The 17,062-nt window shown below is 41.6% G+C and overlaps 1 protein-coding gene across 1 annotated transcript in view; it reads left to right on the top strand.

Moving 5' to 3' along the window:
• The window catches only part of RNF149 (ring finger protein 149), a 31,477-nt gene that overhangs the window by 2,660 nt on the left and 11,755 nt on the right, over positions 1-17,062 (top strand). Inside the window, 3 exon segments of the mRNA XM_050755130.1 lie at positions 10,145-10,395; positions 11,325-11,393; positions 16,492-16,574. Coding sequence (XP_050611087.1) covers positions 10,145-10,395; positions 11,325-11,393; positions 16,492-16,574 — 403 coding nt within the window.

Raw genomic sequence — 17,062 nt, 5'->3', positions numbered from 1 at the left:
CATTATTGGTGTCCATTCTAGCCTTTTTAGTGAGATAATAATTCTGTTTGAGAGAAAAGACCAACGAAACAATTTAAAGATGTGTGAAGTGTCCAGTCTGCAGACACAGCTCAGTGTTCTGCATAGAGTGACTCACTCGTCCCAACAGCCTTTAAGGTAGGTATTTGACCACGGAGTACATACAGATGAGGAAACTGACGCTCAAGGAGTTTAAATGACTAGCCCAGGACAACATAGTCATCTAGGGCCAGATAATTCTTTGTTCTCTCTCCCTCTCCCCCTCCTCTCCCTCTTCCTCCCTGTCCCTACCCCCTTACCACATGTGTGTCTCTGTGTGTGTTGGGGCAGGGGTTGTCCTGTGCGTTGTAGGATATATTAGCTGCATCCCTGGCCTCCACCCACTGAAGTCCAGTCCTGACAATCAAAGATGTCTGCAGATATTGCAAAACGTTTAGAGAGTCGGGGGGGGGCTGACAAAATTATCCAACATTTTGAAGCACTGATTAAAGGGAAATTAGTTTGGTAGCAGTGTGACGGATGAATTAAACAGCAAAAACTGGGAACAGAATCCACTTAGACTGTGGGGCTAGTCTAAGTAGAAATATAAGGGCCAGTACTGTAGTGGTGACTGCAGAAATGAAAAGACCTTTACAGAATGTGGCCACGTTGGGCATAATGGTACCCAGTGTGACTTTTTGAGAATGGAATTAAGTCACAAGGTGACTGTGTACAGCCAGCCTTGAAGATGGCTCAGACTTAGGTTTCTGTGTTTAGCCAGAGTGTGACTAGAGCCAGGAAAAACCACTGATTCAGTGGCTCTCACTGTTCTGTGTAACATTGGTTTTCTATGAAGTAGGTGGTGGTGGCCTGCCTATAAAATTGAATACTAGACTGGGTGCGTTGGCTCACGCCTGTAATCCCAGCACTTTGGGAGGCCAAGGCAGGTGGATCATGAGGTCAAGAGATCGAGACCAGCCTGGCCAACATGGTGAAACCCCGTCTCCACTAAAAATACAAAACTGAGCTGGGCATGGTGGTGCGGGCCTGTAGTCCCAGCTACTCGGGAGGCTGAGGCAGGAGAATCACCTGAACCCGGGAGTCAGAGGATGCAGTAAGCCGAGATTGTGCCACTGCACTCCAGCCTGGGTGACAGAGTGAGACCCTGTCTCCAAAAAAAAAAAAAAAAAAGAATACTGGTAGTCTCTTCCCAAGCCTCAGGAGAATTTCTCCAGTTTTTCTGAAATCTTGCTTGTCTCTACTAGAATCCAGTACAAGATTATTTTGGGATTTAAATCAGTATTTTATTGTGGCTCTAAAAAAAAGTGATTTTAATTTTTCGTCAGAACAACTATAAGGACTGTTACTAATTTCCAAAGTCAATTCTGTTTAGTTTAGCAGACATATATTCAGCAGCCACTTTGGGTTAAGTATTATGCCTACTCAGGGATAGAAAAGGATAGGACACAGGCCTGCCCTTAAGAGGTGTATGGTCTAGGGGGAGTGATACACAGAACTTTCCAGACAATGTGGTTTGAACCTCATAATTGCAGTATGCACAGGTGCTTAGGAGGTATAAAGGAAAGGCTTTTTTTTTTTTTTTTTTTGAGGCAAGGTCTTGCTCTCTCACCCAGGCTAGAGTGCAGTGGCATAATCTTGGCTCATTGCAACCTCTGCATCCTAGGCTCAAGCGATCCTCTTACCTCAGCCCCCCAAGTAGCTGGGACTACAGGCACACGCCACCGTGTCTGGCTAATTTTTGTACTCTTTGTAAAGATGGGGTTTTGCCATGTTAGTCAGGCTGTTCTCCCTCAGCTCAAGCGATCTGCCTGTCTTGGCCTCCCACAGTGCTGGGAGTATAAGCCACCACACCTGGCTAAGGAAAGGGATTTAATGCAGGTGTTGCAAAGGTATCAAAGTAAACTTGACCAGGGTAGGTAGAAATTAATAAACATCAAAGCACTACAATAAAAGCTTTTACAGGATATTGGCCTTAAATTAACGTACATGTGTTTGTTAACAAATAGGCTGATCCTTTAGCTGAAATCTTGGCGTGGTCTTTTAAGAATGGCACTTTCATTTTTTGACAGTTATTTACTGAGTGCCAAGTACTGGCAAGGCTTGGAGCTATATTTGGGAATCTGCCAGAGTTGGAGTGGGTAGCAGGGGAGGTTACAAAGATGTGTAAGAAATCCCTCCTATTGATTAGAGGTATAGAAAGAAAAATTTTTAAAAAATCCCTGACCTTTAGAGAGCTCACATGTTGAGGGGTGTGCATTTTGTATTTGCAGAGCAAGTTAAATAGTCTTTTATGAATGGATAGTAAGTTCTTGATGATCTGTAATGCTGTACTCACAAATTATCTAAAACTTTAGATTTGAATTTAAAATGTATTTTGAGGCTGGGCACAGTAGCTCACACCTGTAATCCCAGCAGTTTAGTAGGCTGAGGCAGGTGGATCACCTGAGGTCAGGAGTTCGAGACCGGCCTGGCCAACATGGGAAAAACTCCGTCTCTACTAAAAATACGAAAAAAAATTAGCCAGGCGTTGAGGCAAGCGCCTGTAGTTCCAGCTACCTGGGAGGCTGAGGCATGAGAATAGTTTGAACCTGGGAGGCAGAGGTTGCAGTGAGCCAAGATTGTGCCACTGCATTACAGCCTGGGCGACAGAGCAAGACTGTTTCTCAAAAATAAAATAAAATGTATTTTGGTGCTGTAGGAAGACAGAAATGGCACCTCATAGCCTCACAGAGGATGGGATCAGCTAGGACACTTCCCAGAAAGGTTGAGGGTTTTTTGTTTGGTTGGTTTTGGAGTTTTGTTTTTTTTCTTTCTTTTTTTAGAGACAGTGTCTCAGTCTGTTGCCCAGGCTGAAGTGCAGTGGCACAATCATAGCTCACTGTAGCTTTGCCCTTTAGGGATCAAGCAGTCCTCCCACCTTAGCCTTCTGTGTAGCTGGGACTACAGGTGCATGCTGCCACACCTGGCTAATTTTTTAAATGTTTTGTAGAGATGGGGTCTCCCTGTGTTGCCCGGCTGCTTCCAAATTCCTGGACTCAAGCTGTCCTGCCTCGGCCTCCCAGAGTGCTGGGATTACAGGTGTGAGCCACCACACCTGGCCAAGGTTGAGTTTTGAAGGACAAGTTAAAGTCGATGGGGAAGGTGTGTTGTGTGCGGTAGAGGTGAGTGGGCTATAGGATATTCTGGGTGGCAGAAGCAGCCTTTTGCAATATTGCAAAAGATCTGAGATCTGAGAATGAAGATCTAAGATAAAGCAGTGCATTTGGGAAAATTGCAAAAGAGTTCTTAACATTGTTGAGTATTATATTCAAAAATACAAAATGTTTTTGAGCAAGACACATTGTCCAAAACATAATTTAAAATTCTGTGCCAAAAAGAGAATTGCACTTATGTTGGGGTCCTCCTAACTCACCTAACCAACCATAAAAACGTTTGCTTTGCATAATACTTCAGATTTCCATGATATTTACATTCATATTGATGAATTCACCAAATTCACCTGCTAGGGAATCTCTTTATTGGGAATTCGCCTTATTGGGTCATTTTAACTGTAGCACTAAAAGATGAGCCAGTTTTTCAGTTTTATTCATTCATGTAGAAGCCTTTTTATAGGCCATCACTGCTTGATGCTAGGGCTACAAAAACTAATAAATAAGAACAGGTAGTACTTGTCTAATGAGGGAGACGTATAAATAAATTATAGTAGGTGTGCAAAAAGAGGTCTCTAAGAGGCGGATGGTGCTGAAAAGTCTTAAGTTGAGCTTATGCTGAACCTTAAAGATTTGACCAGAAATTCTCCAGAGAGGAGGGGGAAAAAAGTAGAGAGAGTGTTGCAGTTAAGTTATTGGGGAAAAGAAAACCTGAAAGTTGATAGTATTCTCTTTGTGGAACTTTGAAACGATTTCTTGCTGCCTAAATTAGTTTTCTAGAACAGAAATCTAATCCACTACTTTAAATATTTCAATAGCTCCCTTCTCCTTCAAGAGAATGTTGAAATCTACTTTAAATAGCTGTCTTGGGAGGAGAAATAGTACACTAGACTCATGTCATCCAGAAGAATTTTAAAGCTGTTGACCAAGTCAGAACGTTTTTCCTTTTTATTATTATTTTGACAACGTGATAAGAGAAACACAGAAATTTGAAAAGAAACAGAAGTAAGCACAACTTTACTTTTTGGCACAGAAGAATGTTAAATTGTGTTACGGGTGATTTGGTTTGTTAGAAATACTGTCTTTGAAGTGGGACGTCGTGATGCATACCAGTAATCCCAGCACTTTGGGAGGCTTAGGCAGGCAGATTGCTTGAGACCAGCCTGGGCAACATGGTGAAACCCCCAAAAAATATAAAAATGAAAATTAGCAGGCCAGGCATGGTGGCTCACACCTGTAATCCCAGCACTTTGGGAGCCCGAGGCGGGCAGATCACGAGGTCAGGAGATAAGACCATCCTGGCTAACACGGTGAAACCCCGTCTCTACTAAAAATACAAAAAAATTAGCTGGGCATGGTGGCGGGCACCTGTAGTCCCAGCTGCTAGGGAGACTGAGGCAGGAGAATGGTGTGAACCCGGGAGGCAGAGCATGCAGTGAGCTGAGATTGCACCACTGCACTCCAGCCAGGGTGACAGAGCAAGATTCCGTCTCAATAAATAAATAGACAGACAGATATTAGCTGGGTGTGGTGGCACAGTCCCAGCTACTAGAGAGGCTGAGATGGGAGGATTGCCTGAGCCTGGGAGGTCAAGGCTTCAGTGAGCTGTAATCGTGCAGCTGTACTCCAGCCTGGGCAACAGAGTGAGACTCTGTCTCAAACAAAAAAACACTATATTCGGTATTTATTGTTGTTCAGCAAGTAGATGTATGATTATGTCCTATGTGCAAAGATATTTTGCTAAGTGTAAAACAAAAAGCATAAATTGCCTTCAAGAAATTTTCCTGTCTAATGCCAAGGTGTGTAGCTTCTTGCGGGGAAGAGGGCAAGGTGACATTTTTTTAGTCAAGCAATATTGGTAACAATGTTGAGGCCTGGGGAAGGAAAATATAACCTCAAAGGGCTTTTTCCTCTGTCATCCCAAGTCTTTGAGTTTCCGTGAAAAAATCCAGCCATTTAGTTTGGAAATAAGCTGTGATTTGGTCTCATGTGCCAATTAAGGAAGGGTCGAGCACAATAACTTGAGTAGCTTAGCTCTTAAGTATTGACCAGAGAGGCGGCGATGTATCAGAGGCAAGAGTAGGGCCTACAAGGTGCCTGTGCCTGGCACCCCTTGGGGTTATGCACATGCTGACCCCTGAACTAGCGTGTTTTTTCCCCAACTGCCCTGTCTCCAGTTCGTCCCCAGAAATGTTCTGGAAAAGCAAATCTCAGGGTATAGTCTTCGTTCTGGGTTTTGTTAATTTAAAATAATTTCCAGAAGCAATCTTGCTGCTATGATTATAATATAGCAAACTGTTCAGTCCTCATGCTAGGCAGGTTTTTTTGGTTTGCTTTAATAGAGACAGGATTTTTGCCATGTTGCCCAGGCTGGTCTCAAACTCCCTAGGGTCAAGAGATCCATGGCCAGACGTGGTTGCTCACGCCTCTGTTCCCAGCACTTTGGGAGGCCAAGGCCGAGATCGTGCCACGGCACTCCAGCCTGGGCGACAGAGCAAGAGCGAGACTCTGTCTCAAAAATAAATAAATAAATAAATAAATTAATTATTTCTTTTAACTCAGCGAACTAAGATGAATTTCCTAGGTGAGAAATTTCAGATTGATATTGCAAGTGTTTTCTGGGCAGGGTGTCCTGATACTTGTTGCGGCAGTATCCCTTCCCCCACCCCAGCCTTGAGATTGTAGGTGTTGAAGAACCTTTTTAATCTCAGTTAATCTTCTGTCTCCTACTCATCCGTTCATTTATTCAACAAGATACCTTTACATGTATCTTAGTCACCAGCCAAACTGTCACCATCCCAAATATACTGTTGTGGTCTACCGTCTAGAAACCCTCTTCCTTTGCTTTGTAAACTCTTCTCTCCTTTGAGATGTGGTTCCAGTGTGTCTGGGGAGATTTCCCTCCACCCCAAACAAAATCGTCCCCTTACTTCTGTAGCTCTTTGTTACTCTGCTTTCTTATTGCAAAAGTGGTAGTCTGAAATAGAGTCATGCTCATCCCCATTTTGTAGCTGCAGAAGCATTCTCAGTGAGCATGATTTGTCCAGCCCCCCAGGCAGTAGATAACAGTGATATTTGCACCCAGGTCTGTCTGGCCTGTGATCCTATGAAGGGGTGCGGGGAAGGGACACTACCTCGGAACTGGGTCTTCAGATTTTAGAACTGGCTTTTTCAGGTGGTGTGTGACATTGAGCAACTCCCTAGGATTTCTAAACACTCAGCTGTAGAACTATAGTGTGGCCTTTTCCTGCTTCAAGTGAGTTATAAATGTAAACATGTTCTTCCCCGTTACCACACAAAGAATGTGGTATCAGTACCAGAAATTGATTCAACTATCATCGTAGCATAGTTTAGTTTTCTGCGTAAAAGCTTTTAACTGAGATGGAAACATGAGAGTTCGTGGTACTATTCTTTCTACTTTGTATGTGCTTGGAATTTTCCACAAAAGCGGGTTTACAAAAAAGACTTTCAGCTTGCAAAGTGCCATGTAATTATATCCGATATAACCATCATAATTCTTTCTATACATGTCCTTCTTAACTACTAGATGTTTATTTTCGTGATGGCAGAAAATGCCTTTCTCCTTGTTGTGTCGCCTTGTGATGACATGGTTGGTTGTGTGGGTGCTTTGGAAACTACAGTTCTTGCCAAGGGACCCTGTTAGACAGGCAGGTCATCAGATCATAGGATCGGCTTCCACACAGGGGCTACCTTAGAAGGGTGTCCTTCTGGTGTTTCAGTAACTAAATCCCAAAGCTTGAGACCCAGTGGATTTGCTGCAGATGAAATTTCTCTCCACAATAAAATAGTGTTAAAATGTGGTTTTAGTGTGATGTCAGGGAACATTCTTTATATACCCTTTCAAGTTATTTTTTGTTTTGTTTTGAGACAGAGTCTCGCCCTCTCGCCCAGGCTGGAGTGCAGTGGCGCGATTTTGGCTCACTGCATCCTCCGACTCCTAGGTTCAAGCAATTCTTCTGCCTCAGCCTCCTGAGTAGCTGGGATTACAGGCATGAGCTACCACGCCCAGCTACTTTTTTGCATGTGTAATATTAGTAGAGACACGGTTTCACCATATTCGCCAGGCTGGTCTCAAACTCCTAACCTCAAGTGATCCACCTGCCTCGGCCTCCCAAAGTGCTGAGATTATAGACGTGAGCCAACACGCCTAAAAGTTATTTTTTGAATAGCTAACATGTGTACATGATACAGAATTCTTACTATGCAAATAAGACCCCCCACCACGTCCTGCATCCCCTAGAGCCTTTCCCCAGAACAGTCATGGTCTCCAGTCTCTGGGGTAGCCTTCCAGAAGGTAGTATGTGTTTATAGGAGCATGTAGGTCTTTGGGTTTTCGTTGTTGTTTTTTTAAGGGCAGCATGCTGTCCACACAGTTTACATATTGTGTGTTTTCTGTCATGAATACTGTCAGTACTTACAGAGCTGCTACTTCAGCCTTCATACACATACTGTAATTTATATAGCTTTTTTCTTTTCAATGGACATTTATATTGTGATAGCGAAAACTTAGGAAAAAACATTGGCAATAAATCTTTTTTATTTATTTAATTTTATTATTATTTTTGAGACAGCGTCTTGCTCTGTTGCCCAGTCTGGAGTGCAGTGGTGCAATTTCAGCTCACTGCAGTCTCTGCCTCCTAGGCTCAGGTGATCCTCCTGCCTCAGCCTCTCAAGTAGCTGGGGCTACAGACATGCACCACCACACCCAGCTAATTTTTGTATTTCTTTGAAGTAGAGACAGGGTTTTGCCGTAGTGGCCAGGCTGGTCTCAAACTCCTGATCCGTCCGCCTTGGCCCCGCAAAGTGCTGGGATTACAGGCATGAGTCACCGTGCCCAGCTAACAATAAATCTTTATGGATACCTCATTGGTTACATCTATGCAGTTACGTTCCTGGACACAGAATTGCTGGGCCAAAGAGACATGGACATTGCTCTTTTGCTCTTTTGACCTTGGTTTTGCTTTTACTCATGGAGAAAATTTTCATTTTTCTGTAGTTAAAAAAAAATTTTTTTTAAGAACCTCTAAGGTAGTTTTTATACTTGGAGAAGCTTTTCTTCAATATATATTTTTTAATTCCCATCTTCTGGCCGTTGTATGTTTCCTCTTTTTATATATATACCTTTAAATCTTTGATTTAGTTGGAATTTATTTTGGTGTAAGTTGTGAGAAATGGATGCAGCTTCTCCCCACCCGCCCCACCGGTGATACCCAGTTGCCTCAAATAATTTTTTAAATAATTCATTTTGCCTCATGCATTTGGAATTCTGCTTCTGTGCACTAAATTCTTTAATGTATTTGGGTCTATTTTTGGACTTTTATTCTGTCTCATTCTGTGGGCGTCTCCATATGCTACAGCCACGATGTTTTAATTACTTAAAGACCGGTCCAGGTTTCACTGTTTAAAACGTTGTTCCAGTCGTCTTATTTTCCTTCTAAGTGAACTTAGAAGCAGTATTTTTAGTTCTTTTTTAATCTTACTGATATTTTATGATTCTTGCATTCATTTGTAGCTAAATTCATTTAAAATTTTTTATTTTAGCCCTTCTTTTCTATGTCTCTTGATTTTTGTCTCATGTCTGCTTATGCCTTCAGAGCAATGCTAAGTAATAGTGATCATAGTAGAAATTTTCATATTGTCTCCCTGATTTTAATGAATATGCTTTAGGCATTATGTATTAGTACTCATAAGTGGAATTGATCTGTATAGTGTTTTGTTTGTTTGTTTTTCATTGAGCTACAGTCTCACTCTGTCGCCCAAGCTGGAGTACGGTAGGATGATCTCAGCTCACTGCAACCTCAACCACCTGCTCCCAACTCGTTTTTTCTTTAAATTATTTGTAGAGGCATGGTCTCACTTACACAGGCTGGTCTCCAACTCCTGGCCTCAAGTGATCCTCCGATCTCAAAGTGCTGGGATTACAGGTGTGAACTACCATGCCTGGCTTGTATGGTTCTTTTGTTGGTTGTTTATTACCATGTTTGGTTTTATTATCTTAGAAGTAATTTTTTTTTTTTTTTTTTTAGACAGAGCCTTGCTCTGTCGCCTAGGCTGGAGTGCAGTGACGCGATCTCGGCTCACTGCAAGCTCCATCTCCCGGGTTTACGCCATTCTCCTGCCTCAGCCTCCTGAGTAGCTGGGACCACAGGCGCCTGCCACCACGCCTGGCTAATTTTTTGTATTTTTAGTAGAAACTTGGTTTCACCATGTTGGCCAGGATGGTCTCGATCTCCTGACCTCGTGATCGACCCGCCTCGGCCTCCTGAAGTGCTGGGATTACAGGCGTGAGCCACCGCGCCTGGCCGTCTTACAAGTAATTTTTAAAATTTCTAATTTTTTAATCTGCTGTGGAACAACTTAAATATCGTTGCTATTACTTGTTCCTTAAAGGTTTGGTGGTAGACTTCACCTGTGAAACTGAACAGTACTCTAGCTTTTGGGGGAATCGTTATTTATTTATTTATTTATTTTTGAGCTGGGGTCTCGCACTGTCGCTGGGGCTGGAGTCCAGTGGCGCGATCTTAGCTCACTGCAACCTCTGCTTCCCCGGTTCACCCCGATTCTCCTGCCTCAGCCTCCCGAGCTGGGATTTCAGGTGCCCACCACCACACCCGGCTAATTTTTTGTAAGTTTGGTAGAGATGGTGTTTCACTATGTTGGCCAGACTGGTCTTGAACTCCTGACCTAGTGATCCACCCATCTAGGCCTCCCAAAGTGTTGGTATTACAGGCGTGAGCCACCATGCCTGGCCGGGGGGAGTAGTTTTTAGTGATTGATTCTATTACTTATAATATCATCAGTTTCTTTTGGAACCAGGTTTGGTAACTTATGTTTTCCATGGAATTTTTCTAATGTATTTATATATGTAGATGAACATAGTACCCTTATATTTAATTTAATGTTCTCTGTATCATATTTTGTGTTCTTCACATTGATTTCTTTGTTCTTTCCTACAGGAACAGGAAATATAGTGGTCATTATGATTAGCTATCCAAAAGGAAGAGAAATTTTGGAGCTGGTGCAGAAAGGAATTCCAGTAACGATGACCATAGGGGTTGGCACTCGGCACGTACAGGAGTTCATCAGCGGTCAGTCTGTGGTGTTTGTGGCCATCGCCTTCATCACCATGATGATTATCTCGTTAGCCTGGCTAATATTTTACTATATACAGCGTTTCCTATATACTGGCTCTCAGATTGGAAGTCAGGTAATGATGGATAACTCTGAATTTTGATTTTTAAAAGATAGTTCATAAATATGCCCCATATGTATTCCTAGAAGTTATATTTGACCGTATTCTTTTATTTTTGCTTATATTATTTAAGTATTCACATGACTTTTTGGAAATCACTTTTTAATTGGACTATGTTAAATTTTTTGTTTTGTGGGAGATTAGATACCTTTAAGTCTGGGTTACTTTTTGCACATTTGTTTCCTGCAGGAACCCTCTTAGTCCCTTGCCAGACACAAAGGAGTGATGAAAAGGCCTGAGTTAAGGGTGGACCTGTCCTTAGGTAGCCCTCATTCTCTGATGAGACCTAAAAGTGAGGAGCAGAGAGGAAATGGGGGCCTCTCTGTCTCCATCATGGAGCTGTAGTAAAGCCATTTATCTGTCTCAGTGACAGCGAAGAGAAGGGCCGTCAGAGAGCCAGTGGCTTCCCAAGGCAGGCCTTTTGAACGTCCCACTTATTTCTGTCATTGTGGAAAGTTGACTGTTCTGTCTTGAGTACTAGGAAGAGGCCTTTGGCTTTTAGGTACTTGAGTAGATGAGCATATGGTACCCCTATCCTTAGCTTCTTACTTTCTTGACAATATTTAAACATAAGATGTGGTTTCTTCTTCAGAAAAGAAATTGAAAATCAGTACTCTTGGTCACACACCTCTTAATGTTACATATGGCTGTTCTGCATATTAAGACTTGAATGGCTTTTGTTGTTTGGGGGCTTTTTTATTAAGTTGGTGCAAAAGTAATTGCGGTTTTTGCCATTAAAAGTTATTTTCAGTATAGTCATTTGACTTTGCCTTTCAAGTGAAATGTTTTCTGTATGCTTATGTGTATTGTATTTGTGACTTTTAAGAAAAATAGTGATTTAATTTAAATTATTCAATAACTATATTAATATTTTCCCACCCAAGAGCCATAGAAAAGAAACTAAGAAAGTTATTGGCCAGCTTCTACTTCATACTGTAAAGCATGGAGAAAAGGTAATATTTTCATGGGTTTTTTTTGTGGTTTAGAGTAGAGAATATGCTGTACGTGTTTATTTTAAAGAAGGATTGGCAGAAATATTTTGCTATTGAGAAGAGCCTTCTAGACCTGCATTAATATGGTAGCCGCTAGTCACATACGGCAATTTGCATTTAAACCAATTTAATTTAAAATTGAGCCCCTCACTGGTGACAGTTCAAGCACTTTGGGAGTCACAGTGGCTGGTTGCTGCCCTCCTGGACCGCTCTGACATTCCCAGCAGTGAAGAAAGTGGTGCTGGTTAGAACCAGGTAACTATAAAGATGTGGAGGAGCATACAGTCTTCACCAACCCTTGATACCTTCAGTTCATTTCTGTTAAATCTGAGACTATGTGTCCACTCCTTTAGTTACAGGGAGAACATGTTGGCATTTGTGGAGAAGGAGAGAAAAGGGGTTTTTAAAACTACTTTTGGAAAAGGAAACATTTTGACATGGCCAATCTGACACTTAAAAGTTCAAAATCATACCAGAATTTTAAAGCATTTTTGAAATAGGACAAATCCTGAATCTAGAAGCTCAGATTCTTGGAGAATAGATGCCTTAAAAGGAAAACTGTTGCTAATGCATAGTATTTATTCTTTTCATAGTTCTTCTGGTGTGCTTTAAAATGTTGATAATTGTGTTGACTTGCAGCTATGACTTGGTGTAGCTGTTTGGATTTTCATGTTATCTCACTAAGTTATCAAAAATCTGTTCCACCCTCCAGTCTCTATTCCCCTTCAGAAAGAAAGAGTACCTGCACTTATGGTGTATATCTCTTTCTTTGACCTTCAAGGATTAAAGCAAAAATAACACATTAGCTTACAGACCTTTCTTTTTTTTTTTTTTTTTTAATTTGGAATTGATAGTAATGAGGCTTCGAGAATTGTATTGGTGGCTACCATTCCTTTGCTAATTGCTTTCGTACTGCAGTTCAATTTTAACAGTTTGTGCAAGGTATTGTTTTCTTTCCATGTAAATGTGTTGAACAGAAAAGGTAAAAAAAAAAAAAAAAGATCACATCTCATGGCTTAAGATTAGTGTCTGGTTTGCAGATCACTCAGAAGGTCCTTAGGGATCGAGTTTCCGGTTAATGCCTGTGACAAACTCTGCACACATTCAGCATAGTCAGTTACTTGACAAGCATGTGGTTTACGTTCCTCTTGGAACATGCCTTCTTAGCCTCCTTAGCAGGAAATCGCAGTTCTTTTTTTTTCTTCTTTAATAAGACAGTCTCACTCCGTCACCCAGGCTGGAGTGCAGTGGCGCATTCTCGGCTCACTGCAAGCTCCGCCTCCTAGGTTCACGCCATTCTCCTGCCTCAGCCTCCCAAGTAGCTGGGACTACGGGTGCCCGCCACTACACCCAGCTAATTTTTTGTATTTTTAGTAGAGATGGGATTTCACCATGTTGGCCAGGATGGTCTCGATCTCCTGACCTCGTGATCCGCCCGCCTCGGCCTCCCAAAGTGCTGGGATTACAGGCTTGAGCCACCGTGCCTGGCCGGAAATCGAAGTTCTTAAGTGTGAGAAGACGTAGATGTATTTGTTTAATTTACTGAATCGAATCTTTGAGAACACAAGTAAATTGATATTATCCTCTTCCCATACAGAACAATTTTGAAAATATGCTTCCAGGGACTGTTTCTTGAAAGTTGTCAAAATAATGGTTGAAAAAAAGAGGAGCCTTGCAAAAAAGCCTTATGGTGTATATATTTTTAAGAAGATTCCTAAATGATCCATGAGGTATATACAGATGGCCCCCAACTTCCAATGGTTTGGCTTAACAATTTTTCAACTTTATGACAGTGTGAAAGCAATACGCATTCAGTAGAAACCATACTTCAAGTGTTGTTTTTAACTTTCAGTATGGTATGCAGTAGATTATATGAGAGAGTCAGTACTTTATTATAAAATAGGCTTTGTGTTAGATGATTCTGCCCAAGTGTAGGCTAATGTAAGTGTTCTGAGCATGTTTATGGTAGGCCAGGCTAAGTCATGATGTTCAATAGGTCAGGTACATTGAATGCATTTTACACTTAATGATATTTTCAACTTACAATGGATTCAGTGAGATGTGACCCCATGGTAAGTTGAAGAACAGCTGTACACAGATTTTCTTGCAATTTTACATTTTAAACTGTACAAAAAAATGTGTTTTCTTCAGACTACATTGTATTCCATTCTAGAGAAAATAAAAATTAGTGTTGTCTAATTTTTATTTTCTTGTAGACTCATTCACAGTAATGTATAAAGTTGCAAACCATTATTAGAGATTTTAAAAATTATTTAATCATTCTTGCCCCACATATGATTACTTTCATTGAAACATACAATTTTAAATGTTGTTACAAGTTCATTTTAATACAGTCTTTGATAACAATATCTACATATAAAATCAAATGTGGTCGCGCCTGTAATCCCAGCACTTTGGGAGACAGAGGCAGGAGGATCGCTTGAGTCCAGGAGTTTGAAACCAGCCTGGGCAACATGGTGAAACCCTGTCTCTTAAAAAAAATAAATAGGCTGGGCGTGGTGGCTCACGCCTGTAATCCTAGTACTTTGGGAGGCCGAAGTGGGTGGATCACAAGGTCAGGAGTTCGAGACCAGCTTGACCAACATGGTAAAACCCCATCTCTACTAAAAATACAAAAACTAGCTGGGCATGGGTGGTGCGTGCCTGTAGTCCCAGCTACTCAGGAGGCTGAGGCAGGAGATTCACTTGAACCCAGGAGGCGGAGGTTGCAGTGAGCCAAGATGATGCCACTGCACTCCAGCCTGGCAACAGAGCGAGACTGTGTCTCAAAAAATTAATTAATAAGAGAAAATGTTTACTGCTTCCATATTGACAGGTGGTGCACATGGCTAAATATATGTTTAAATACAGCAATTACATAAGAACAGTGTAACTGTGTTCCATAAAATGAACTGCCTAAATTTGCAGCCATATGCTGATACTGATTGGGAGTCTCTGAGTCCCTACCCGAGCATCCTGGGAAGGAGAATCCTGCTGGCCTGTCTTGTGTCAGATGGCCACTGTGGCCCTGGCTGCCTTGGTTAATGGATGAGACCAGGTGTGTAGATCCAGGAGTTATTCCAGAGAAGTAGGGAGGGCTGATTACCACCAAAGAGGTTCATGACCCATAGATTGTTAGAAGTGGAAATTTTGTCACAAGACTACTTTCTCCCCAGCAATTTTTGTTTCTTTGTACCTTTATTAAGTAGTTAGATGAAAAATGGTAGCTTACTCTAATTTGTCATTCTCAGTTTTATGTTTGAAAAGTAATTTATTTTATAATATAGCAGACATTTGCATTTCTACAGCATTTAAAACATGAATACTTTTTAACAACCCATGAACACTTGCTTAGTATTTAAACATTTTAAACTGTACAAAAATGTTTTCTTTTTTTTTTTTTTTTTTTTTGAGACGGAGTCTCGCTCTGCCGCCCAGGCTGGAGTGCAGTGGCCGGATCTCAGCTCACTGCAAGCTCCGCCTCCTGGGTTCACGCCATTCTCCTGCCTCAGCCTCCCGAGTAGCTGGGACTACAGGCGCCCGCGACTGCGCCCGGCTAGTTTTTTTTTTTTTTTGTATTTTTTAGTAGAGACGGGGTTTCACCATGTTAGCCAGGATGGTCTCGATCTCCTGACCTCGTGATCCGCCCGTCTTGGCCTCCCAAAGTGCTGGGATTACAGGCTTGAGCCACCGCGCCCGGCACAAAAATGTTTTCTTCGGTCTACATCATATTCCATTCTAGAGAGACTAGTGGTGTCTAATTTTTATTTCCTTGTAGACTCATTCACAGTAATGTATAAACTTGCAAACCATTATTAAAGACTTTAAAAATTATTTCATTGTTTTTGCCCTGCATATGATAAATGATAGTATTTACTTTCATTGAAACATATAATTTTAAATGTTGAAAGTTCTTTTTTTTTATTGTGCTTTTTGAGATGGAATCGTGCTCTGTCACCAGGCTGGAGTGCAGTGGTGCAATCTTGGCTCGCTGCAACCTCCACCTCCCAGGTTCAAGCGATTCTCCTGCCTCAGCCTCCCGAGTAGCTGGGACTACAGGCATGCACTACCATGCCCAGCTAATTTTTGTATTTTTAGTAGAGAGGGGTTTCACCATGTTGGCCAGGATGGTCTCAGTCTCTTGACCTCATGATCTGCCTGCCTTAGCCTCCCAAAGTGCTGGGATTACAGGCATGAGCCACCGTGTCTGGCTGTGAAAGTTCATTTTAATACAGTCTTTGATAACAATATCTACATAAAAAAATCAAACATCTGGCATGGTGGCTCATGCCTGTAATCCCAGCACTTTGGGAGGCTGAGGCAGGAGGATCACTTGAGTCCAGGAGTTTAAGACCAGCCTGGTCAACACGGTGAGGTCCTGTCTCTTTTTTCTTTTTTTTTTTCAGATGGCATCTCGCTGTCACCCAGGCTGGAGTGCAGTGGCGCCATCTTGGCTCACTGCAGCCTCTGACTCCCTGGTTCAAGCGATTCTTCTGCCTCAGCCTCCCGAGTAGCTGGGACTACGGGCATGCGCCACCATGCCCAGCTAATTTTTGTATTTTTAGTAGAGACGAGGTTTCACCATGTTGGCCAGGATGGTCTCGGTCTCCTGACCTCATTATCGGCCCTCCTTGGCCTCCCAAAGTGCCGGGATTACAGGTGTGAGGCATTGCACCTGGCCAAAACCGTGTCTCTTTAAAAAATAAATAAAACAATAATAATAAATAAAATAAAATGTTTACTGCTTCCATATTGACAGGTGGTGCACATGGCTAAATGTATTTTTAAATACAGTAATTACCTATGAACAGTGTATTAGTGTTTAAACACTGTTCATATCTGATTAGGCAGACAATGAATTTTTTTTCCTTTTCAGCCATATTATTTAGATAATCCCCTAATAGTGGTAAACACCAAGTAGAGTTATTTGTGTTTTAGTTTCACTGGTTGTACCACTATAGAAGGGAATTCATCATTGTTGTAGTCCGGATGTGGTGAGTTTACCAAGGGATATACTATGTGCCAAGAATGTAGTAACACTTTCTTGTTCTTTTTACAGGGAATTGATGTTGATGCTGAAAATTGTGCAGTGTGTATTGAAAATTTCAAAGTAAAGGATATTATTAGAATTCTGCCGTGCAAGTATGTTCTTTTTACCTACTGAGATATTAAAAATTATTTGACAAGTTTTAGGTGTCTGACAAAATAGTTACTTGTTTTTTATGATATGAAGATCTTGTTATTTGTGATCATCTCCTCTTTTTAGAACAGCAGCTTGGATTTTAAATGTAATGTCTTCACTGCTCTTTAAGATTGTTTTACCTAGGAGATTCTTAGGTTACATTAAGACTCGTTAAGTATCTTTGTCATAGATTGGCTTTTAGTCTTCTAAGCAAGGCTTCATCAGAATCCTAGGAATTACATTATACGTTTAGCAGTGCAAAAAGTAAGCTGTGTTGGGAGCAAGAAAAATGAGGGACCAGGGAGAAGGGCCTGAAACAGCCTAAAGGAAGTGGGTTGGGGAGGGCAGTAGTTTGCTGTTATTTGCACCCTGGACTTGTGTTCCTTCTAAGGTTGTTTAAAATCAGTATTCCTAGCTGGCTCACACCTGTAATCCCAGCACTTTGGGA

The sequence above is a fragment of the Macaca thibetana genome, chromosome 13 (assembly GCF_024542745.1).
Source record: "Macaca thibetana thibetana isolate TM-01 chromosome 13, ASM2454274v1, whole genome shotgun sequence".
NCBI lineage: Eukaryota > Metazoa > Chordata > Mammalia > Primates > Cercopithecidae > Macaca > Macaca thibetana.
This window is presented reverse-complemented; position numbering and strand designations above follow the sequence as displayed.